At 40.5% G+C, this 25,309-nt stretch overlaps 2 protein-coding genes across 14 annotated transcripts in view; both read left to right on the top strand.

The window, feature by feature from the left end:
• The window catches only part of GVQW3 (GVQW motif containing 3), a 42,727-nt gene extending 27,399 nt beyond the window's left edge, over positions 1-15,328 (top strand). The window contains 2 exon segments of the mRNA XM_036221843.1: positions 5,887-6,157; positions 14,455-15,328. The gene's annotated coding sequence lies outside the window, so the exon portion shown is untranslated.
• Positions 15,329-19,756: 4,428 nt separating this feature from the next.
• The window catches only part of EMSY (EMSY transcriptional repressor, BRCA2 interacting), a 77,725-nt gene continuing 72,172 nt past the window's right edge, over positions 19,757-25,309 (top strand). For 12 of the 13 annotated variants that reach the window (XM_016161524.2, XM_016161522.2, XM_016161518.2 and 9 more), the window contains exons 1-2: positions 19,758-19,882; positions 21,556-21,664. In XM_016161524.2, the coding sequence (XP_016017010.2) occupies positions 21,595-21,664 (70 nt within the window). In that variant the 5' untranslated portion in view covers positions 19,758-19,882; positions 21,556-21,594. Of the gene's footprint in view, positions 19,883-21,555; positions 21,665-25,309 lie in introns of all 13 variants that reach the window. The other variant, XM_016161513.2, reaches the window with a different exon arrangement.

The raw sequence follows: 25,309 nt of genomic DNA, 5'->3' as shown, positions 1-25,309 counted from the left end.
ATTTTTCAATTGTGCAAATAATATGGTGAAAAGAACAGATACCCCAAAAATAAGAGAAAGAGGAAGGAGAGCACCCACTCACACATTATCTGTTTCCATTTCCTTTTGCCCCTCTCTGCTATTGACTGTGAGCATAATTTTTTTTTGGGGGGGGGCTGCTTTCATCACTGACTCAATTATATGTTCTCTTTTTGTTGCTCAGCTACTAACTGCCAGCCCCTGATATCCATACAGGCATGGCCCTGCTTCTCCAAGACTGAAGGAAGATACCAGAGCCAAGAAAAAGGGCCACCCCATAGATAACATGGTCATCATTGGCAATTGGCTTCATGGTGCAGAGGAAAAGCACTGACTGCTCTGCCATCACGTAGACTTGGGTTGGAATCTTAGCTCCTCTACTTCAAAGCTAGATGGTCCTGGGCAAAGCACTCCATCTCTTTGAGCCTCAGGTCCTTGTTTGTAAAATGGGGATGGTATTAGTACTACCGTGCTGAGATTGCTGTAAAGATTAAGTCAGATACTGAAAGGGAAATGCCCAATAAATAAAATGGTAGCTCCCCTTCCCGTGCCCTTGCTGGGGCTGACCCAGTGTCTGCGTTTCTTCCACCTTTCCTTTCCTGCCCATATTTGTCCTTATTCCCTTGCCTGGGCCCAGCAGGCCTCCTGGGTGAGCCCACCTAACATCTGACAGGATCATTGGTCTGCATATTTTTCATTGGATCAATGTACCATCTTTTACTTAAGTATGCTCCTCCGATGGAAATGTCGGTTGTTTTCCTATTGCTCACTATTCCCAATAATGATGCAATAAATATCTCAACATATTTTACTCACTCCATCCTTTTAAAAAGCATTTCCCTGGGAACAATCCTCAGGAACAAGATTAGTAAGACAGAGGTTGAAAACATTTTAATGGCTTCCGATGTGTGTCTCCAAATGGTTTTTCACCATTTGGTTTGTACCTGCTATTCTGCCACCAGCTTGAAGGAGAGGATCACTTGGACTATCTTATAGGCTCTTGGACTCTGGCCACAAACTCCTGTTTCGACTTCGTTTCCCACTGTTTTCACCCCCACATGGCTCCTACACTGCAGCCACATTGGACAACTCACTATTCACTCCCATCCCGAAATGATGCTTTTGTGCCTTTGAACTAACTTCCTATCATTCTCCATCACCCTTGCCTAAGAATATCCTTCCCTTTCACCTCAGAGCTCACCCTTTGTGAAACTGGGAATTTCTATTCTCGTTTTAAGACCAAGGTCAGATACCCTTTCTCTGTGAACTAGTTCTAATTCTCCCAAGCAGAGTAAGTCACTCTTGCTATGTGTGATATCTGGAGGGGCACTTGGCATCCAAGTGCTCACCCAGAAATCATCCTCCTCTAACCCCAGCTACACACCAACATCTGTATGATTCTCCTCCCTTCTACCCTCTCTCCATCTTTGCACTAGTCAATTACCAAGGTATACAATTTACATCCTAAATATTCTTGGATTTGCTTACCTCTTTTTCATTGCCATCGCGACTTCTTTCTCGTTGCCATCACCACTCACCGACCATCACCTCACATCAAGATTCCTAAAAAAAAAAAAAAAAAAAAGATTCCCGCAACGGTCTCCTAAAAAAGGAAAAAAAAAAAAAAAGAATAATATGTACATGGTTCAAAAATCAAAATTTTTTCTAAGGCTTTCACTAAATAACAATAGATTCCTGTCCCATCTGTCCCCACCCCAAGCCCTGCTCCTCAGAGACAACTAGCTACTTTCCACTCTTTCAACTGTTTCTTTTGGTATTTATTATGAAAATAATGTACCTATACTGTTGTTCTTAATTTTTTTGAATTTTTGTAAGAGTTTATTTGAGCCAAACTGATGACATATGCTAAGGAGCAAGATTTTAAATGCTCCCCTGTTGATTTTTTAAGTTCAGAAATTATCTATTAATTTTGAACAATGTAAGATTTCTCTAACACCATTCCCTGCCCTGTCCTTCAATATAATTATATCACAATGTTTGGTTAAATCATTATGCAATATTTACATATTATGACCGGGAGTACCATTAAAAATATTTGCCCCCTGAGATGCCAACATCCCCTCCAGGACTGCCCTCCTTCCTGGTGAGATCTGAGCCTACGGGGGTAAGGTGGCATACTGAGGAATAAGGGCTGATGAGTGGGAGGTGGGTCAGTAGGGCTATTGGGTGGCAGGCTGGTAGGCACCAGAGCAGTCTCTGGATGGTTCCTATGCAGGTCTTCCTGGGCTCAAGTGGGTAAAGCAAGCAGAGTAGGGGTAAGCCTTTTGGGGGAACCAATGGCATTGCCCAGGAAGGGCTGGAGGCTACTGATTGGCACAGGCACTGACTGATCCAAACAGATGCTGGCTTCTCGAGCAGGGTTCTGGAGCACCTGGCTGTGCCAGGTATTATTTCTTTGGTTGCTGGATCATGGAAAGGTTCAGGGAGTTCTAAGACAGGGAGCAGAGACAGCTGGAATAGTGGTACTCAGGGAGCTTGGGGGTAGCTGCTATTTACTAACCATAGAAGAATTTCAACACTTGAACAACTAATACTATCTAATAGAACAAATACAGTCCTGTTGGCCCTGATTATAACAATGTAAATATTACTCACAGCCAAGCTGTATAGGGCTTTGTAATTATATTTTCATTCTTGGTAAGATTTTAGTTTTTCCTAGAGTTAAAACCTGCCTTGTTGTTTTCTGTTGCTTAGTTTCTATATACCCATCATTAAATCTTCTTCCAAGTTCTTTGATAGAGCAATATGATGACCAAATCCATCAGAGATACATGGGTTCAAAATCCCTGCTCTGCCACTAATTTACTGTACGACCCAGATGAAGTTCTTATTTTCTGTGTAAAAATTAGGATAAAGCTAATTTCTACCTCTCTGTGGAAAACTTAGTTTGTATATGTGTAAGCACTGAACCTATGTTAATTATCACTGTCTTCAAATGCTTCGAGCACATATGTGCACGGATTAACTCTCTATAATCAATCACAAATAGTTATTGAATACTTATAAGAATTCAGCCACCCTTTGTTAAGGCTCACTCAATTTGACAAGTATGATGTATAGCCATCATCTAATTTCATCTTTACCATAACTCTATGAAGTGGATATTATATTATTACCCCTCTTCTACAGTTGAGGAAAATGACATCCAAAAAGTGGTAAATAGCTTTGCCTAAGGTCCATCAGCGTAAGTGGTAGAGCTGGGATGGGAACCTGGTTGAAACAGCTATTGTCCTAGGTGCTATGGAGGAGCAAAGGAGACAGAAGACAGTTCCTACCCATCAAGCTCTCATCCTAAGCTGAGGACTCAAAGGCCAAGAAATGAGATCTACTCTTGGTGGTGGATGGGTTGTTGGTCTTAGGCCATCTAATTCTTCAGTAGGGGAGATGAGATTGCTTCTAATGCCCTCTAGGGGCAAGAGCACCAGGGCAGTGGACCCCCCTAGCAGGAATCATTGTCTTACTGGATCTCCTGACACAAAAGGAGAACTACTTGGGATGGGAGGAGGGGGCAACTATTCCTAAAGGATTCAGATTGGGCAAATTAATACACACAATCATAACTGTAGAACTTTAAGCACAAGCTGTTCCTAGTCCTGCTTTCAAAACTTTCCAGCTGAGGTCAACTCTAAGAACTTTTATTAGAGACCTCAGCCTGCTGCCCAAGTACTCTGGCAATAACTACATGCAACTATAACAAATAGCTATTATTTACTAAGCACCAAAGATTCATATGTGTCATCTCATTTAATTTTATAACTATCCAATAGATCAGATAATCCTATTACCATGTTACAGATGAGGAAATTGATACTCAAGGAGTTATGTAACTTGAATAAGTTAGAAAGAGTTAAAACAACAATAGCTAACATATGTTTAAGGCTTACCATGTTCTACATTTCGTGTTGTAATAAACACTGTTGGTTACCTACCCGACAAGCACCCCACTCCACTCCTTCTCTGTTCACAGAATCCTGATTTTGTTCAGATATCCATCCCTCAGAAAAAAAGACTTTATATTTAGTATAACTGGCCCAGCCAATCATGATAATCCTCTTCCCTTTTGTCAATGACTAGATTAAAGGCAGGCCTGTGACCCACCTCTGGCCAAAGATGTGGCAAAGGGCATATTGCAAAGGATTTGAGGAGAGAGACAGAGATTTCTGTGAGAACATCTGATGGAGGTTGACTCACTTAAACACACACACACACACGCACGCACGCACGCACGCACGCACGAAAGAAAAAGATGACCCTCTCCTGCTGGTGCATATTATGGTGTCTCACTCAATTTGATGCCTGAAACTATAGCAGCAATCTTATGATCACAAGGAAAGCCAGTCTAGGAAGCCTACAAGGTGAGTTTGGAAAAACATAAAGATAAAAAGAACCTGGGTTCTTGATGAATTAACTAATCCTGAAACTTCCCTACCTCTGTACCTCTTGTTATGTGAAATAAATTTTTCTTATCGTTTCAGCCATTTTGATTTTGTTTGTTTCTTGCAGCTAAAGACATTCTGATACTATACTTTCTCACTTACTTGTCACCAAAAACCAATGAGGGTGATATTATTGTCCCTATTTTACATATTAGAAAATGAAGGCTCAGAGAAGTTAAGTAATTTGTCCGAAGTCACACAGCTAGGAAATGTCAGACTAGTATTTGAACCCAGTTCTGCTTAACTCCAGAGCCAGATTTCTTAACCACACCATACTAAGCAAAACAATAAAAATTGAACCTAGTCTGGCCAGCTCCAAAAGACCATGCCCTTTCTTCCACATTTCATTGCCTCTCAAATTCTGGGGTGAAATTCCCAGAAACTTGAGTTTTTGATGTTTGGTACTTAAAATATAATGGCCCCTATTAGGATTTGAAGGAACAACCACAAGATACAGGGCAGGATGATTACGGGTGAGAGGGACCCAGATACACAAGTTGACTTGGATCTTTGTCCCCTTTTACCAGTGGACTGGGCCTTTCCTGCTACTTGGGCTTGGGAACACCTATTGAAGGGGACAGTCTGGCCTCTAATGAGACACGACTAGACTAACTCTGGTGCTTGTTTACATGAAATTCCTGTCTCATTCAAGGTATTTAGTCCCAACTGGATGGGCCTAACCACTTTCCAACTGCCCCACTGGGAAATTACATGAGGTGTCAGGAAGAGATTCCTATCATCAAATGCGGGATTAGACAAAAATGACAGCTAAGATCCATTCCTTGATGAAGAGTCTAGGATTACATAAGAGATACTGGAAAGGCTTTTTTTCTGAATCTGACCAAAAAAATATGGCAGTAGGTGAAACACAATCACCTCAAATGAATATTTCTGAGCATCTTGCTTTCACCAGACTCTGTCTGGGACACAGTGATACTGATGAACGCATTCACCCCAGTTGTCTAAGCTCAGTTTAGCAAGAAGGCCAAGATATGGGGCCACATAATTTCAATCAGGAGGAGACAGTGCCCAGGGTTTAACAAGGAAAACACAGCATGTGGCAGAAACCTCAAGCAAGAAGAGATGACATGTGACTGGAATGGTTAGGAATATTGAAGGCAGATTTGAGATGAGATTTGTAGACTGAGTAGGCTTTGGACAGGTGGGAATGGGCAGGGAGGAAGGAAGAGAAGAACCAAAGCAAGAAAACTCCATGTCTACAGAGAATTGCCAGTGTCTGGAGTATTTGGTGTTTATGGTGGGAGATAAGCCTACAAGAGGCATTTGGGGTCATCTTGGGTAAGGTCCGACATACCAGGGAAGATGACTTGATTAGAATTTGGTAGAAAATGAGGCTTTTGATCAGAAACATGACATATTTAACATTATGCTTTCCTGTATGTTAATTCAGCAGGTACAAGCAGAATAGACATAGGAAAAGATGGAGAATGGGGAGATCGGTTTGAGGACTCGGGGGATCCCTTCTCCTTGAGAACCTAGTGAAGGCACTGCTTTCCAACTAGCCCAGCCCAGGTGTCTGGCTTACTGCAGAAAGGCAACTTCAGTGTTCCAGAAAGAAACTCAGGGTTCCTGCCCGACTCGAGGCTCACACACGTCCTGAGGCACACAGCAGAGGTGCTGACAGAGCCAGAGGACTGGGATCAATTACACAGGCAAAGGAGGTAAGACTTCCAGAGCTGAGCTGCAGAGAATCATCACAGAAAACAAGAGGCCCTGAAGGAGCCCAAGGCAGCCTCTTCTCAGCCAGCTGCAAGGAGCTCGGAGCTGGAGTTCCAGGTTCTGGAAGGGCTGAAGGACTTAGATACTTGGAAGTGCAGTGCAGTCCTAGGATAGGAGGATCAGGGGGTTTCTGAAAGGATATAGTAACAGTCTTATTGAAAAGCTTGGCCAGTTCTGCATGATTTCTGGGACAACTAGGTTTTTTGGCCCTGGATCTAGAAAGTGGGCGGTTGCACTGCATTTCCTCCATGCTGTCACTGGCTACAGAGTACTCCTGCCATCAGCTGCCTTTGGGCCACAGACAAACCCTTTCCTGAGTCCTCCTCTCAATTCCTTTCAGCTTAATTCATCACCTATAATAGGCTCTGAGAGTCAGTATTGGCTCTGACAAGCTCTGGCCAGACATGTACACATTTCCTACACCTTCTTTAAGACTAGCACTCCTGGCACATTCCTTCTTGATGGTCCGTGAATATTGCCATTAGGTTTTATGAAAAATCAGGTAGCCCCATGAAGTCATCACTCTTTATATGGAAAACCCTGTAGGTAACATAAACGAGGCAAGGGGATGGGTTTAAGAGAAGGTCGCAGTCCTCCAACAGATACACTGGTTGATATTATCCATTTTTTGGAGAACGATATTCTCCGTTTTTTGGAATTCCTAGCTTTTGTGGCCTAACCTCCATTTCTCCACTTTTCACAGAGGCGCAGGTACTAAGAAATATTTCTCACCTTAAAGAAAAACAAGAGTGCAAGCGTGATGGCAAAAGGATGTAGTGGAGATGAGCAAGTTACAAAATACATACGATATCTGAGGACAAACAACACTTAGCTCACGTGAGAATGACAGTCTAGTGTGGCTAGGTCTTCTGATTTTTATACAGAGGCTGGAGATCCAGAATTTTATACAAAATCTCCCAATTTTTAATGTTGGCCAAATGACTTAAAAAGAAAATTTTGTGAGACAAAGAAAACACATCTCTGGGCCAAATCATCCTAACAATTTATTATCTCTGTCCTACAGGGTCAGGTCTAAGCTCCTTAGCTTGAAACTCAAGCCATTTATGAACCGACTTTAGCTCATCTCCCTCCACTTCCCAATCGTGCTTCCATGGTCTTCCCACCACACGTGCCTACCTTCAGTCCCCCAGACTCTGCTCTTTCCTGTCTTTGCACCTCTGCATTACTGGTATCTGTAATCCATATCCTCCTTTCTCTGCCTGGGAATCTTTTAAGCAATTTTTTAAGACTCAGATCAACTTATACTTTCTTTTGAAAACTTCCCTTTTCTTTGTACTTCCTTCTGAAAGCCTCCCTCTTTTTTGCAAGATTAGGTGCTGTTCATTCTTTCTATTCTCCCACAGTACCCCGGACATATTTCAGGCAGACCTCCTACCATACTGTCCTGGAATTTCTAGTTTCCTTGATGTTGGGCAATAGCCCAAGAACTCTCTGATGGGGATACTTTCATTGTCTCTCTGACCCGGGAACCTAGTGTAGAGAGGAAAAATATACAAAGAAAGTGAAAATATTTTCATCAGAGGGGAAAATGAAAATTCAAACAAGATAGAACCAGAGGCCTGAACATTTCAAGTGTTATGTTTAAGAGGTAGTAGCGGGTGATATGCAGACAAGCCCAGGAATCAGAAATCAGGATAATTAAAAAAGGTTAGGAAGTGAAGTGGTTTAAGATAGAAGCTATGTAAGAGGTAAGGGGGTCTGCAGCCTGTTTTCACAGGGTGCTGAGATTGATGAGTTTCTTTCAGGGGTTCAGTCTTTTGGCAAACATCTATTGGGCATCTATTCTGTGCTAGATACTGTTAGGCACCGTAATTACAGAGAGGAACCAGATATGATCCCTATGCTTAAGCTTATGGTCTGGTGGAGGAAATGGACACATAAATAAATAATGACAAGGAAATGAAATAAATCTTACAACAGAAAGAAGCACAGGGGGCTGTGATAGCACAGAGGAAGGGCTCCTGATCAAATAAGGTCCAGAAATGGTAATTTACCTGAGGTCATATATCTAGGGAGGAGCAGAACCAGGATGAGAACCCAGGCCCCTCAGAACAGCCCACTCTTTCCATTGTAGAAAATTGGAAGACGATAGAAACAACTTTATGGTGATGAAGAAAATTTATGTGTCAGCTTGGTTAAACTGCGAATGTATGGTTCTAGATTAAAGTTGATCAAAAACAATAATTGCTTGAGATTTGGGAGGCAGAAGTGAATCAGTAGCCATTGCTCTCTGGAGCTTATGTGAATTAGTTACAGCAACAACAGATATAGCAGATGCCAGTAGATTCCAGCTGGTCTTCACTCTCTACACCACAACCAGCTCTTCCCAACTGCTGACTCTCTTGGCCAATAGTAACTCCGAGCCCACCACCAGACAGTTAACTATGGACCTACAGACTTCTCCTGTAGACTTTTCCCTCAGCTACCCCTTCAGAGCAGCTGCTTAGCATCTTCAGAGATTTACTGCTTGGTGATTTCACAGATCCCTGTCTTCTTCACTCTCCTCCCATCATTTTTTAAGTCGAATTGTTATAGTAAATCCCTTATCCCAAAACTCAGAATAGTTCTGCTTCCTTAGTTGAACACTGGCTGAAATGCTGTGCCGAAAATAATCGAGTGGATAGAAGAATAGACTAAGGTTAGAAGTCAGCTGCACCAGTATCTCCATAACTCCAGAGCCTCTGCACTTCGTAGTTCAGTAAATATTTGTTGAATTGCATTGTATTTTTACATTGCTTTCACTTCTTTGTTGGTACAGATACCACTGCAAAGAATAGCTTCTGGGGAAGAGGTGAGGGGTTTTTGTTGTTGTTGTTTGTTTTGTTTGCATCTGTTTAATACTTTTCCTAGGATCAATGCAAGGGTATGGAGTCTTCATAGCTCAAGCTCTGAAGTTTTGACTCAGGACAATACCTGTTGTGTTGGCTACATATGTTCCTCATCTCCTGGGGTATAATAGATTTTCTTTGGCTTTAATTTTCCTCTCTTCCTTACCTCTGTCTCATTCTTGTGCAAAAACAGAGAAAAGCCCATTCTTCTGCATTTTCTCCAAAGACAGTATTTCACACTCTAATCAGATCAGCCAGAAAAAGATATATTGGGTTACTCTTTAGGGAATGCTCCTCTGGCAGGCTGGGTTAGAAGTGGAAGAAAAAAAAGACATCTGGAAGTGGAGGCTCTGCTCACTTGGGCTGGATGGACAGCAATCAACTCTGAACCACTTAATTGCCAGAGAATTTCCTCCTTGCTCCTTAGACCATTCAGTACTTGTTAGGAGAAGACATGTTATATATTCACCCTGCCTCTTGGAAAACTGGATTAAATGTTGTTTCAATTAGACAACTGTTTATGGAATGTCTGTTCTAAACTAGTCCCTATGCTGATTGCTGGAGATACTGCCCTTGAAGTATTTTCAGCCAAAAAAAAAAAAAAGAGGGGAAACAATGAGTTATAGCATAATCAGACATTAATAAGTGCTGGAAAAGAGGCATTAACAAAGCACCATGGAACAGAGGAAGGAGAAATTATACTTGTTAAGGGAGTGGCAGGCTCGGGGAAAGACATCTAAGAGAAGGGTTTAAAAATGTATAGGTGGAGGTAGCATTTATCGAGCTAGCATTTATTGAGTATGAAGCTGGATTTCACAGAGGAAGGTTAACCAGGGGAGAGAGCTAATGGTTAACTCTTTGATCATCTATCTATCCTGTGCTGGTCACTGAGGCAAGTGCTGTACATATTTTATCACGTTACATCTTCCCCAAAACCCATCTGGAGGAAACTGAGGCACAAAGAAGTGAGATAACTTGTTCGAGAAAGCAGTAGAACCGGGATTCAAACCCAGATCTCTCTGACTTCCGAGAACATGCCCTGTTGTGCTTGGAGAATTAATTTTAAAAGACATTTGAGATAGACTATAAAGAATGAGAAGAATTCTGAGACTTCAAAAGGCAAGGGTAAAAGCATTCCAGGTAGAAGAAGAATGGGAGAACAGCCCCAGGGTGGGGCGTGAAGGTGCACTGCCTGTCTGTGGCATTTTAGGCAGTCTGGGGTGATTGCAGAGGACATGTCCACATGTTCACACTACTGTTGCCTCAGGTGCAACATGTCATTCAGGAATTCTCTCAACAGTGCTGGGGACTCAGAGCTCAGAAACTTCAGTCCTTGCTCTCAAGGAGTCTCCAATCTAATCAGAATCTGGTGAGATAACTGCTGTCAACACTGACTGTCTTGTACACGTTAGTTCAGGGTGTGCATGTGTGCGTGAGCATGCACGTGTGTGAGCATGTGTGTGCATGTATGCACACATATACACGTATGTGCATACTCATACAAGTGTCGTTTGGACTGTTTCCTTCTCACAATCATTTCTCAACACATATATTCCCTGGGTTCTCCATAAGGGCGTGTTCCTTTATTGCCTCTGCCTTTAGCAAGGCTTGGATTTGAACTGCTGGCCTTGGTGTTAGATACGTTTAAAGCCCATAGTATCTCATCAAGGGCCCTTTCAACCCAAGAGAGATCTGACCTGGTCTTCTACAAGCTCACCTAGAAAATAATGATCAACCCTAGCATAGCAACAAAAAGATCCTCATTAGAACTGACAAGAAAGCGGACACCTTCTACCATTTCTCTGCAGACTTCACAAGTGTTTAACAAGTCTTGAAAGAGAATATGTCTCCAAGCCTTTCATTCAGCTAGCTGGAGCAGAGTTTTTAAAAATGTATTTTATCTCTGGCAAATTACAGCAGAATGTTATAAACAGCTGGAAACTCTCTGAGGTGAAGACAAGCTGGATATTATGTGTGGATTTATAGTCCTCCCCTCATGATAGCTGATTTCTATTTCTGACAAGATTATTATTTCCATCTTTATGAAATATCTTGGATCTCACCTGTGATAATTACTAATTATCATCGGTTTCTCACCTGAGGTGACTTAGCATTTGGGTGAACCTAAAAAAATTTTTTTCCTCAATGAACTAGAGAAAACTCAATGCGTGAGATTATGTATTTCCATTTTCATTTGCAATTCCCTTTGGCTTTCTAATGATCAAGTCATTAATCAGTGTCAAATCACCTTCCAGAGCACAGGCAGTATTTTTGCCATTTAGGTCCCAATGTGGATTAGATGGCAATAACTTGTGTTATTATGTCTGGTGCTCTCTTGTGAGGTACTGTGGTAATCACAAACCCAGAAACTTTTAGGGTACAGCCAAGATCTCAGCGGCCATCTATAGTTTTTAGCTAAGGGTGTACATCTGAAATTTGATAGAGCTCCCCAAGTTATTTAGATAAGTACTCCCTGCTCAGGACCACTAAGAGTCCGACATCCTTCATTTTGCTTCCTGCCATCCTATGCATTCTTTTTACTTCCACCCTTTTGCTTTTCTCACTTCCTCTGCTGTGATACCTTTGATACTCTCTCACTTCTCTGCCTGGTCAAATCCTGTTCAACCTATGAGGCCCAGCCCAAATGTTACCTCTGCTGTGAAGCCTTCTGTGATACAGATATCCTCTCTCCCTGATCCCAGAGTACTTTTTAAACACCTTTATGAACATTCTGTGTATCAGGTTCTCCTATGGTATGCAGATATCTCTGCATGTATCTAACTTCCCCATTCAACTGTGAGCTCCAGGAGGATAATGGTTGTACTTTGTTCTTCTCCTTATCTCCAGGGCTTGGCATGGGACCTGCCACTCTTTCATTAAATGAATGAGTAGGTTGATACCCAAAAGAAGTAAAAAGACTTTACTTTGGTCCATTTAATTTAACCAAATCTGCGCTTCCTCTGCATTTATTCACTAAGTTGCTACAAAGAAAGATGTGTAAGAATGTGAAAAGGAAGGACATAAAAAAGCCGTGATATTAGTTTTAATATTCTTTTAAAAACATCATTTGCCCAACAAAGGCGATAATAGCTGTTTTAATCTGAATTAGTAATAGAAGGGTGGGTATCAACTTGAACTCGAGGATGTGTTTTCAAAGAAATAAAACAAGCTCAAAAAAATCCAAATCTTAATTGATTGGTTAAATCAATGTAGGCAATTTTAGCCTGAAAATCAGACCTGCCCCTGGTTCTGTACACAGCTTATTTCACTTCTCTGGGTCTCAAATTCTTCTTCGGTAAAATGATGGGTTAATCTGATTATCTTCAATGTTATTCTAACTCTGAGGTTCAATTACCTTAACCAGAATCATTAGTCACCTTCTATAGCAGTTTCTTTATTTGGCTCTACTCCATACTTAGGAGAATGAAGTATTCTTAACAAGATACTGAGAAGTTTTACAAAATATGTTATTAAGTCATAACAATAATTAAATACCCAAACCTTAGGAAATAAAGGAAATAAATAATTATCTACAGTTCTACCACTATAATATGTTATTGTTTTGGCATGTTTTCTTCCATTATTATTATTATTGATTATTATTTTATATTTACCTGTATATACTTTTTCCACTTATCAGAAGCATATTCCTTGATGTTATTTATAATTCTTATTTAAAATGACTGCATGATGAGTGGATGTGTGAAGTATGTAAATACTCTCCTATCGTAAGATATTTAGGTTGTCAATTTTTTGATAGCATTGAAATTAAAACCTGTTAATGTGACTTTTCCTGTATTTTGAATTATTCTCATTAATTGGGATACTGCATCAAAGGGTATGAATATTTTTATGACTTATCACACATTGCCATAGTTTATTTTAGTTAGCATCTGTGATTTTGCTGTGCACCATTCTTTCACCTTCCTCTGTTAACATTACACTAATTTTCTTAAGGGAAACCAAGCCTACCCTCACACCTACTCTATGTGCTTTGGGAATAACTGACTTTACTCCTATCCCCTTCTGTTTCCCAGAGAGTAACATGTGGTCAGGCCTGGCAAATCAGGGCATTACATTCCCCTGGCCACAATTCAGGGATGGGTATGTGACCCAGACAGAGCCAAAAGCAACAGAGCAAGAAGACTATTGATAAGACTTTTGGAAAAAGTGGCATGTGCTCTTTTCTGCTGAGGCTGCAAGCAGGGAGGATAATAAAAGCCTGAAACTGCTGAGAGTCAAAACATGAAACCTGAGAATGAAGCCAACACAATAGAAGACAGAGTTGAGGGATGGAGAGAAACTAAGACTGGCCCTGTTTGAATCTCTGGATTCAGTAATGCCTGAAGCCAGAACTACCCAAGGACTTATTTTCAAGTAAAGGGAACCAAAATTTTCCATTGTTCCTTAAACCATTCATTCATTCATTCATTCATTCATCATTTGTTACACGCACACATACACACATATACACACATACCCTTAACTATTATAGGTTTTTTGTTTTAATCCTTTTTACTTATTTTTTTAAATTAACATACTTTGTTTTTTGAGCCGTTTTATGTTCACAGCAAAACTGAGTAGAAGTTCCCATATGCCCCTGTTCCCCACACCAACACTCCACACATACAACCTATCAACATCCCACACCAAAGCGATATATTAGTTACAGTGAATGAAACTACATTGAAATATCATCACCCAAAGTCCATAGTTTACATTAGGGTGCACTCTTGTACATTCCATGGGTTTTGACAAACATGCAGTGACATATATCCACCACTGTAGTGCCTTTTTACATTTTATTGAGGAATAACCTACATAAAGGACACGATCTTACATGTACAGACTTTTACATATGCCTGTCTCTTCACTTAATCTCTACCCAGATCAAGATTATAGTACATTTATAGCACCCTGGTAAGGTCCCACATGCTCCATCCAAACAGTCGCTTCCCTAAAAGTCTTGACTATTTGGACTTGTATCACTATAGTTTTTGACTGCTTTTGAACTTTAATAAGAACGAAATCTCACAGTATGACAGCAACCTCTTAGCCTTTCAGCAGCCCAAGCCTACTGTCATAATGAGAAGAGACTTTGGGAATTTTAGGGAATGAGTGTGTTTTGAATGTGAGAAGGATATAAATAGTTGTGGACAGAGGACTGACTGTGGCAGATGTTTTCCAAAAATGGCCACAGCAATATTTCTAGTGCCATGTTTTTTCGGAACTCTACCACTATTCCATCAAAAAATGGAATCTATTTCCCTTTCCCTAGAACCTGGGTGGGCTTGACTGTTCTAATCCAGAGTATGGAAGAAAATAATGCTATGACTTCCACAGCTTGATTGTAAAAATAACATAGGTTCCTCTTGTCTCTTTCTCTCTAGTCACTTGCCCTTGGAATCTGGCCACATGTTGTAAGGAAGCCATGCTACATGGAGATGTTGCATACAGATGTTCCCACTGATAATCCCAGCAAAGATTCCAGGCAATAGCCAATATCAACTGCCGGTCATATGAATAAATAAGCCCTCAGATCATTCCAGATCTTAGCCTTTAAGCTGCCCCAGCTGGTGCCTGGAGTAGAGATGAACTGTCTCCACTAAGCCCTACACGAATTGGAGATTCGTAAGCAAAATAAATTGCTTAAGCCACAGCAATAGTTTATCATGCAACCATATAACCAGAACTCCAAGATATCTGTGGTTCTTGGGAAGAGTCTTCTGGTAATATCTGACATGGAACAAATTATTTTTCTCTGTAGACTTTTGTTTCTCCAACTATAAAATGGAATAATAATTACTATGTCATGGGAATGTTGTGAGGTTTAAGTGAAATAATGTACATGAGGTGTCCTTTTTATAATGGGACTTCAAAAAAAAAGTGATACCTGATATTATTTCAACTCATTTCTATCAAGCGTTTCTAGATTTACTGCTTTTTAGACACACAAATATAAAACCTGATTTTGTGTACACACACGCTTGCTCTGGGGAAAGCCAGCTACCGTGTCCTAGTGAAGATGCACAGATAGCCTTATAGAGAGATATCTACACAGTAGGAAACAGACCTCTTGCCTAACTTGCCAACCATGTGCGTGAGCTACCTTGGAAGCTGATCCTCCATCTCCAGTCTTCAGACTGCAGCTGACATCGACTGCAACCTCTTAAAGATTCCAAGCCAGATCACTCAACTAAGCCACTCTCGACTCCCACAGAAACTGCAAATACTGTATGAAATAAAAAATTTTAAATTCTTTTAGGTCACTATGATTTGGGATCATTTATTATGCACGAACAAATAGATATATCAACATGGGAAGGGATGTAGGGGAGATCTGATTCAAGGTTTAGGGCTATTTTAAGATCTATGTGAAGGACAGTGGTGGCTGAATGAACTTAGAAGTGCTGATGAGATTGAGTCCAAAATAAAGCCAGAGAACAGAGTTGGAAGTGAGGCTGTAAACTGCATGCAGATTTCACTGAAGTTGAAGAGCAGGTTTGGTGAGCATAAAGGAGTAAGAAATCTGGAATAAAAAAAAAAGTTTTGTTTAGAATGTGGAATATTTTGGTTACTGGTTTCAGAGGTAGAACAGTTCTGGAGAACAAAATACAGGACATTGTCAAAGAAGTGGGTGCTCGAGTGGCAGTGCTGGGGAAAGGTTTGTACATCTCCCTTGTAAGTACAAAGACAGAGTGGACAAGGGAGCAACCTAAGCTGCTAATAGCAGACTGTTAAAAATCTTTATCCTAAAATTCTTTCATCCCTAGAGTAATGGAATGAAGGTGGAATGAAGCTTGCATGGCTTGATGGTGAAAGCCTCAATGCAGGAGTAGTTAGTCTGAAAGTTGTAGTGACAAGGTAGGAGAATGCCAGCCTTTACTTGCTGGTTCAAGATACTGAAGATGTAGGGAGAAGGGAGAACTCTATATGAAAGAGCTTCAAGGGAAGCAGTGAACTTAAGAAAAATGTCAGGTTTTAGACAAGATAAAGAGAGGACAGCAGTGCTCTTAGAGAAGGTTAGCTGTGTAAGGAATTTTCTTTGCATTTGCATGGGTTTGCATATATATATATATATATATATAAAATAAGCTGGAACGTTCTTCTTTTGGTGACTGGGAACCACCGAAAAGTTTTACACAGGAGACTGACATGATGAGCTTTAAACCTTAGAAAGCTCATCCTGACAGCATGGGCAGTATGGTGGATGTACTGGGCAAGGAGCACACAGAGGTCCCTTTGGAAGAAAAGGGTTGGTAAAAAAGGTCCATTCACACAGGTAATGAGGCCTCATCATCAGCCCACCAAAACAATGGGGTCAACCGTTTAGGAAGTAGAGGCTATGGAATTTAATAGACAGTGAGGGAAAGGAGTAAAAGCAGTGGCCAGATCTTTCACCTCCTTTCCGAAGCTCTTCTGGCACTTCTGATCCTCCATTTAGCTTGCGTATGTGATTGCCAGTTATCCTGTTTTACTTTCGTTCTCTTTCCTATCCCCCAAATCCACTCATCTTGATTTATTTGACATTCTACTTTTTCTTTTGGTCTCGCTATTCCTATTTTTAGTACACACCTTGGCTAGACCAGTATGGTAATAACACTTTCTAAAGGTAAGAATCTAACGGCAGCATGGTAAAGTGGAACGAGCAGCAGCCTATCAATCAAAAGCATTGGTTTTTAGTCCCAGTCCTGCCATGAAATTCATGTATGACTTTGGTTAACTCATTTGACTTCTTTGGAACTCAGTTTTTTTTCATTTAGAAATTTTCATTTAGAATCTCTAAGGTCTTATCCATTTCAAATTTGTCTACCTGTACAATACGATAGAACCTTAACAAATATTTTCATAACAATGGTGAAATCTACTCTCTCTAATATAGCACTACAAAATGAGAATGGTAAATGGTACACATCTTGAAGTTTGTGTCAAGAAACCTGTTTACTCAATAGAGTAATAAAGTTTGAGATAGGTACTATAGTCTAATAAACTTTCCCAGACTGGAAGTAGTTATGTCCAATAGGATAATAAGTCTTAGTTTTTCTTCTTTGGAAGTAGAGGGCGGCTTTCATTTTATCCACCACACATTTCCTGAAGTCAAAGTGCCTTCATCTGAAATCATGGCTCTGCTACTTACTAGTTTATTTTGGGCAAACTACTTAACCTCTTTGCACCTTAGTTTCTTCATCTATAAAATGGGAATACTGTTATCTCGTAAAGCTAATGTGGTGATTAAACAAGTTAATGTATGTAGTTAACAGATGAAATAGAGAAAACCCTGGATAAGAATTGGCTACTATTTTTTATGTGCTAGGCACTAGAGTACACAGACCTGGCTTCTCTCCTTAAAACCTCATTGTCTAGTCAGGAAGATTTTTCCAGTGACCATTATAGGGCTCATTGTCTGGTCAGGATGATTTTCAAACAACCAGAATTCAGTGTTCTGAGTTCTGTAATATGATGTGCAGTAAATGGTATAGGAGCAGAGGTAAGAATGCTTGTCTCATCCTAGAGGTAAAGGTAGGGGCAGGATAAGCTTCTTCAGGGTAAAGTTGGAGTCTGATCCTTAATGAAGAGAATTTAATGTTGGGAACATTTGGGAAGATGGAGCAGTCAGAGGCAGCAAGTAGAAGGCAGCTTCTGACTACAAATGACAGATATGGCTAGGAAGAAAGGAGGACGTGGTACATTAGAAGTAGTTGATGCCAGAGAATCAACATCACTTGAAAGCTTGTTAGAAATATAGGATCTTAGGCCCTATCCAGACTTAATTTAAATTTGCTTTTCAACAAGATCCTCAAACAGTTTTTAATCAACATTTAAGTTTGAGAACCACTGGTCTAGGTAGACTCTGCAACCAAGGTGCTTTGGTTTAAATATTGGCTTTACCATTTACTTAAAATGTGTGACTTTAGGCAAGCTATTTAACTTCCTTCCTATGACTCAATTTGTAATTAGGGAATAGTTTCTACCTCATAAAGTTGTTTCAAGGACTAAACGAATATATGAAATGCTTGGAACAGTACTGGCACTTAGTAAGCACAACCATCAGTTATAATTGACTCACATGCTACTTATTATGGTCAGGATCAGTTTTATAAGCACTTTGTCTTTCCATGTCTACTCCACTACCTGTCACCTTGACATGACCCTTTAAAGTCAGAAGACCTGGGGTTATAAAGGCCAGTCCTTTTCAACTCCTAGCTTTGTAAAATTGGGTAAGGTCTTGAATATCTGTGTTTTTCTTTCTTAGTAGGAGGGAATCTTAATAATTGCTTCACTGAGCTGCTGTGAGGGTCACATCAAAGAATGTATGTTAAACTATAAAAATCTTCTATTAAAAGTTTCAGTTGCCATCCTTCCAAGAGTTTTTAAGTAATTGGCCTGCAAACAGGTGGTACCTCAATTTAGTGGAAAATAGATGGTAGAGAAAGCATTGGAAGATCAGGGAGGGAGAGCTTGTCAATTACTTGTCCATCTTCATGACTTTCTGAAGGGGCAGGCTTGGGTTTTTACAATAACAATTTTCCTGGACCTCGGAAAGTATTTTTACCTAATGTGCAAATTGTAGGAAACTTAAATGCTATTTGTTTTCCTAACCTACACCTCCATTCAAGAACATGAAGTCTCACATGTTTGTATAATGGGCCACAATTTATAAATAACTTTTTTCTACGTTGTGTATCACGACATCCCTATAGGGTAGTATTAGTTTTTTTTTTTCAAAAAAACTTAATATCGGCATATTAAAAACCACTTTTGACATGAGCATATTTAAAAACCTGATCCAATGTTTCCACAAGTACAAAATTTAAAAGGAAAGGCAATCACAAAATTTGATTGAATCTTCAACAATACCAGGCACTGGCTTCAATTTTATGACAGCGAGTAACTATATATTGGGCCCCTTTTCTCATTCGTAAAACGGGGTAACGATACTTTTTTCTAAGAACAAAGGCTGAAGGGTGAACCTACCACGTTGTAGAGCCTCAAATAAATCCCTTTTCCTTCTTGCCTTTGACAGACATAGCACTTAATAACACTATCATTCCCACTTCCTGCAGAAACCTGAAGTCGGGGACACTCGGGTTCCCCTTCTCTGCAACTCCGCAACCCCTAAATCGAGTACAGGCAATTGCGATGTCCACTACGTTGGTTCCCGTAGCGCAGATTCTCTCTTGGTGTCTGGGTGGCGGAGCGGGGGGGTAGTTGGAAGCCGCTGATAATTGCTCCCATGACTCTGAGGAATCCGATCCTAATTCTCTACGTCGCTTCAGGGTCGAAGATGCTTTCCCACCGCCCCTAACCTCGCCTACAATAAAAGTCACCGCGAAGACACAGTGCCAACTACTGACGCCATTTTGACCGCTACGTGTGACGCCACACGTAGCAGAGAGCGCTGCCGATTGGCTGGGAGACAGTAGCGGAGGCCAGGCGCGCGAAGCCTGAGAGGAGGGTTTGGAAGAGAAGCCGAGGAAACTACAATCCCAGTCTTCCTTGCGCGCGCGACAACTGACCGGGAGCTAGAGGAGACTTTGGGTTCGGACCACAACTCCCAGCACCCCTTGCGATGGCTCTCGTTTCCTTTCAAAATGCAGCGGAAAAGAGGAATCTGGAGAATGGAGGCCTTCTGCCGTACGTTCCCCGAAAGGCGGGAAAGGCGAACTACATCTCCCGACCGGCAGCGCGCAGCTGCGCCTGCGCCCTGGCACCTGTCGCCATCTTGCCCCTTCTGAGGCACCGCAAACAAACCCAATTCCTGGTGTCCCCTAGTCTTGACGGAGGAACCTTTTAGATGAGCCCCGAAAGACCGGGCAGGTGGGTGACTCTTAGACAGGGTGCTGGGAAGAGCTGGCAGATTAGCTACGCTGGAGGAGCGTCGCGCCAAGCCTTCGGAGCCCGGTTTGGGGCGCTCAGCCCCATCCTCCGTTGTCTCCTAACGGGATCGTTGGGCTCCCGAGGTGGGCTGAGGGGGACTCTGGCAGGCCTTATAATGGGATCCCCGGGGTACAGCTCTGGGAACCTCCTGGTGAGTCTCAGTCGTCTGCCTGGCTGTCCGGGCGCCCACTCTCTCCGTTGTTCTCTCGGCAGAGGAGGGAGCGAGGCGCTGATGCCGGCTGGGGCCCCGGACTCTGGCTACTGGTCCCTAAGGGCTGGGGTCGTAGGCTTGTCATTGGGGTCGGTACCAAGCGGCAACGATGAGGAGAGTGGGCTAGCTGCTCTTGCGGTGCTGCGAGAATGCGTGTTTGGGGAGGGGGCGGGGCGGGCTTGCCTCTTTGACACATGAGTGGGGGAAGGATTATACGAGATCCCAGTTCCTGGATCCGGCTCCGGCAACTGCCGCCCAGGTTTCCAGTGTGATGCGGCCCCGTGGTGGGGTCCGCTGGCGGGGACGCGTCGGGATGCCGTGACGTGGTGCTTGACTCCGGCTGTGTCGACCGCCTCCAAGATCCTGTCGGGAGGCGGGGACTGGCTTGTGGAGGGAGCGGATTCCTTTGACTCTGCCCCTTCTTCCTCCTCTCCACCCCCTTTCTTTATGTCATCCTGCCGGCTGGGGCGCGCAGTCCTGTTCTCCTTGCTCTCGGTTGGTTCGCAGCTGAGAGGACTATGGGAAGTAGGGGGAGGGGGTACTCCACTCTGGGCGTGGAGTTGGAGTTAGCAGGGGTGTAGTAGTTACTAAGATTCTGTGCCTGACTTTAAGACCAGTGAGCTCGCTAATTCATCCATTCATTCATTCATTCACTCATTTTACTCTTCTCAATTATTAATTTATCTATTTAACAAATATTTATAGTGGATCTACTGTGTCCTAAGCAGGTATTGTGCAAGCGCTCAGCGCTGTTGTCTTTTTATACTCTAGACGAGGGAATTTTCATTACCAAGTAAATTCCTCACATCTAAACTTTTGGTCAGTGGTTGTTTAAAGACTACAGGGTGTAAATTCATTTTTCATTGTTAAGACTTGATGAGAAAGTTTTTTTATTAAGTTCCATTAACCCACATTTCGTGCTAGGAGCTTTTTATATTTCATGTAACTACTAAGTGAAAAAGCGGACAGAAGCCAAGTAACTTGCCCAAGGTTACACAGGTAGTAATGCCTGTTTATTAAGGTGCCAGCCACTATAAGAACTTAACGTACACTGTTTTTTTATTTTCATGACAAACTGGGTGATAATACCTCTGTTTTACAGATATATAAAATGTATGCTTAGATAGGCCAATTTTCCCAGGATCACATAGCCAGTAAGTTGAAAGCTGGAACTCGAATCTAGAGATATCTGACTCTAAAACCTGTGCTTTTTTCCAATATCACAGGCTGGAATATGAAGCTCTCAAACGATTGTGTAGTTCTTCATTTGTCAGTAGTTAGAAAGTGTAGTGGTGAAATAGGAGGGTGAGATGTTCTTAATTGGTGTGTGGATTTCCAGGTGAATGGCCTTTTGAATGCACTTTGGTAATTTGATTTTTTGTTTTTGTTTTTGTTTTGATAGGGAAAACAAGCTCTTTGGGGCTACCAAAAAGAAGCAGCAATGCCTGTTGTGTGGCCAACCCTTTTGGATCTCAGCAGGGATGAATGCAAAAGGATTCTTCGAAAATTGGGTATGATTTTAATTTTTGATATTTTTATACCTCTCTCTCTGATATTTTTTCTGTTTGGATCGTGGCTATTTGCATGCATTAGAAATTCTTTAGAGGTATATAGTTCCCATCTTACATTTTTCCCCAGTGCCTAGCATAGTGCTTTGTTCATACTAGGTGCATGAATTATAAAATAATTATAGCAGCTAAAAGTTCTTGAGGGGTACTGGGCTATTCCAAGTTCTTTCCATTCAACTCAAACCTAAAAGATGGGGTGTTTTTTTTGGTCCTCAGTTTACAGATGACACAACTGAAGCTTAGAACCAAGGTAATACTAATAGTAAGTCATGTAGTCAGGATTTTAACCAAGGGAATATGATTCCAGTCTTACTTTAGTATACTTTTATCCTTCATGAATATATGTGTAAATTACATATTGTTTCTGAATTCTAAGTTAATATAAGCTTTCTAATTTTCCCAAATTACATTTTACCATCAGTAATGAAATACCCTTTCCACTTGTAGTGAATTATTTCGTGTTTCTTTTCCTTTAGGGCAGGCTTTCTTAACTAGCATTTAGGGAGAGAATTAAGCCCTAATGCTAAGGCATCTAACGTATATAATGAACTAACTTTTGGTCATGCATCTAAAATGATATTAGTTATGTACTGTCCTTGGGAAAATTGATTAAAAAGTTACTTAAATCATTTTCTGTATTTTGTGGTTCAGACGAGGATCCTTGGTTGAGAAATAGTGCCTTAGAATATAAGGTCCAAAAGTACCTTGTTACCACTGTAGTCATAGGCTAATACATAGTAGGTGCTCAGTAAATGAAAAAATAATTTGAAAAGAACATTAAATGTTTTGGCAGTGGATATGAATTATTTAGATGTCTGTGATTTTGAAGGGGAAAATGTGGGGTTTGAATTCAGCCAGACCTGAGGTCTTGATTCTGTTACTAGTATCCCACATGATGAAGGACAAGTTATTTAATCTCCCTAAATCTATTAACACTTTTGTAAAGGAAGGATAACAATACCTGCCTCATAAATTTGTTATGCGGATTAACTGTATATAAAAAGAGCCTATCATAGTGCCTGACATCTCAGTGTATAGTGTTTTAAAGCTGCTTTCAGACAATTTATTTTTTTGCAAATGAATATTTTCTTTAAAGGAAATGTTTGTTGGGGATTCGTATGTGTAAATCTGGTCATAGGTGCTCTGGTCCTGCCTGCTAATGACATTTTCTGTTTTTATTTCCCTTCAGGCCACTGTGAGGATTTCTGTATTTTAAACTACTTAACATTGTATTTTAGCACAACTAGAGAGGTGTTTTGTTTTGCCAATCATTCCTTTATCTTTTTTTTCCTTTAGCTTTTTATCCCAACTTTTAGTACTAATTTGAAGATGATTTTCTACACACTTACATGTAATTGCTATAACTTGCTAGCAACCAACTATAAAGATGGATTGTATTTATTTCATAGCTGAAATAATTAAGGAGGAACAGATCACAACCACAGTAGATTAATTAAGGTTCTGGGCTGTTGAAGCCTTGAATCAAGAGATTATGTTTAAAAATTGTAAACATTAGGTCTAAATTTATCTTTGATTTTAGTCAGAGCTGTGTGGGGTAATGCTCCTGGAGAGCTGCTTCTATACAAAAGAAAACAGCCTTCATACAGGGTAATACCATTTTCAATGACCCTTCACTTTGGGAGGTGAGCCTTGATAGAGATTTGCTGAGAGACTTCCTCCCCATCCATTAGCTCATTATCATAACAATGAAACCTTTGAATTTCCTTCAAATAGTTGCTCTAGATTCGGAAGTTTAGTGAAGGTACTGTATTTAAGAATTAGCTTAAAATATTTTAAGAATCAGTTTTGTTCTTGTACAAATGGTTATAAATCATTGTACAGTAAAACGCTAAACACTTAGATTTTACTTGAATATAAAGAAACTGAGATAGAGCATTCCTTTATGATGTACTGAACATACCAGTGCTTTTTCTATCCTACCTCTTCCCCTGCCCTATTTTTTATGACTATTCCTGAGCTATAACTCTGACATGGGGCTTTATGGACTATAGTATAATTGAATGTCTGATTTGTTAAATGGAATGGGTTAAAGGCTTTATAAAAAGATTTGGTAAATTTATTTTTTCTATTATTTCATTATGCTTATATGTCATTAGAGTTAACACTATTAATAGAATGGCACCAAAAATAATACCATAAATTGATATTTGTCAGAATCTGAGGATACCTATCAAAGTAACTATCAAATGTGAGGAGGTTGGCAAGCTTATTAAAGGTTCTTTACAATGAGTGAATTTTTGAAGAAGGGGAGGAAGTACCTTGGATTGTGTAGCTAGCTATCTGTGGTAACTGTTCTGAGTCCCAATTTTGTGTGAGATTGCCACCTCTTTTGTGCATGGTTTTTTAGTTAGACTTGGAGTGAGACTCGGAATGTCAAAAATCTTTGTCACATTTCTTTAGTTAATTTCACTTTTTTTGAATTAGTTTCTTGATCTCCATAAATTCCAAAGGCCAGAAGTGAACTATTTTTCTTCTCCTGCTTCCTCTCTCTGACCTCTCCATTTTTTTTTAGGCTATTGACATTCTCCTAAATATCTTGCAGACTACAAAACCTGATTCCTTTTTTTCTGCCATTCTTTCCACATTTGGTCACTTACTGAGTCCTATCAAATAAAAACTTCTTAGATTGGAATTAGAGGCCTTTCTTAGTCTGGCACCAAACTACTTTTCCATTTTTATCCTTCTCTATTCCCTTACACATGTCTCTTGTTGGATTGTAATTACCTTGAGGATAAGGACTTTGTTTTGTTTATATAAATATTTTCCATGGCATCTTGTAGTAATGTTCAACTAGTACTTTGGTTTGAATTAGTGACTATCCAAGTACAGGCATATTTATACTTTCCCAGGTGTAAAGCTCTCAAAATAGTCACTGACTGTTAAGTTTGATGTCTGTATGAAGCATTATCTACTTTTTTATTCTTTATTTCTGTTGCATATTTGCCTTTTGTCCCTTTGCCTGCCTGGAGCACAGTTCTCTTTCTGATTAAGGCTTATGCTTTCAGACTAAATGATGTGTTTTTCCTTTTTGCCTTTACCACTGTATTGTAAACTGTATTATAATTGTCTGAAGACTTGTTTCACTGTGGCTTTATTCTGGAGTTAACTCCTTGAGGGTAGGATTTAGCACGCTATCTGGTATATAATAAGATTCAGTACTGATCGTAGACTCAATAGGGCATAAACATTTAGAGTATCATGAACTTTACAGCCTCTTTCTGAACTTTACTTTGGGTCCTAATAGTAGCTCAAATATAAATTTCCTGGGACTAAGTATTTTCTTCACTACTCCAGGGGAGCAGAGCTTTGTTCTTCTAGAGAGACCCAGTGAAACTTCTACGTAGTATTCAGTATAGATTGGAATACAGGTTGTTTACATCTGGGAAAATTCAGTTGGACCAGACATTTCTATTTAATATAGTGAACTCACTTTCCTATATAAAACTTTTTTTTTTTTTTAACAGAACTGTGAACTGAACTAGGCTATTATTAGTTTATTATTGATGTAGTACCTAAGATGATGGTATCTTTGCCTTCATTATTCAGCTAACTCTGAGGGTCTGTTTT

This window comes from Rousettus aegyptiacus, unplaced genomic scaffold, assembly GCF_014176215.1.
Source record: "Rousettus aegyptiacus isolate mRouAeg1 unplaced genomic scaffold, mRouAeg1.p scaffold_m13_p_5, whole genome shotgun sequence".
Taxonomy (NCBI): domain Eukaryota; kingdom Metazoa; phylum Chordata; class Mammalia; order Chiroptera; family Pteropodidae; genus Rousettus; species Rousettus aegyptiacus.
Note: the sequence above shows the minus strand (reverse complement) of the source record. Positions and strands in the feature narration are given on the sequence as shown.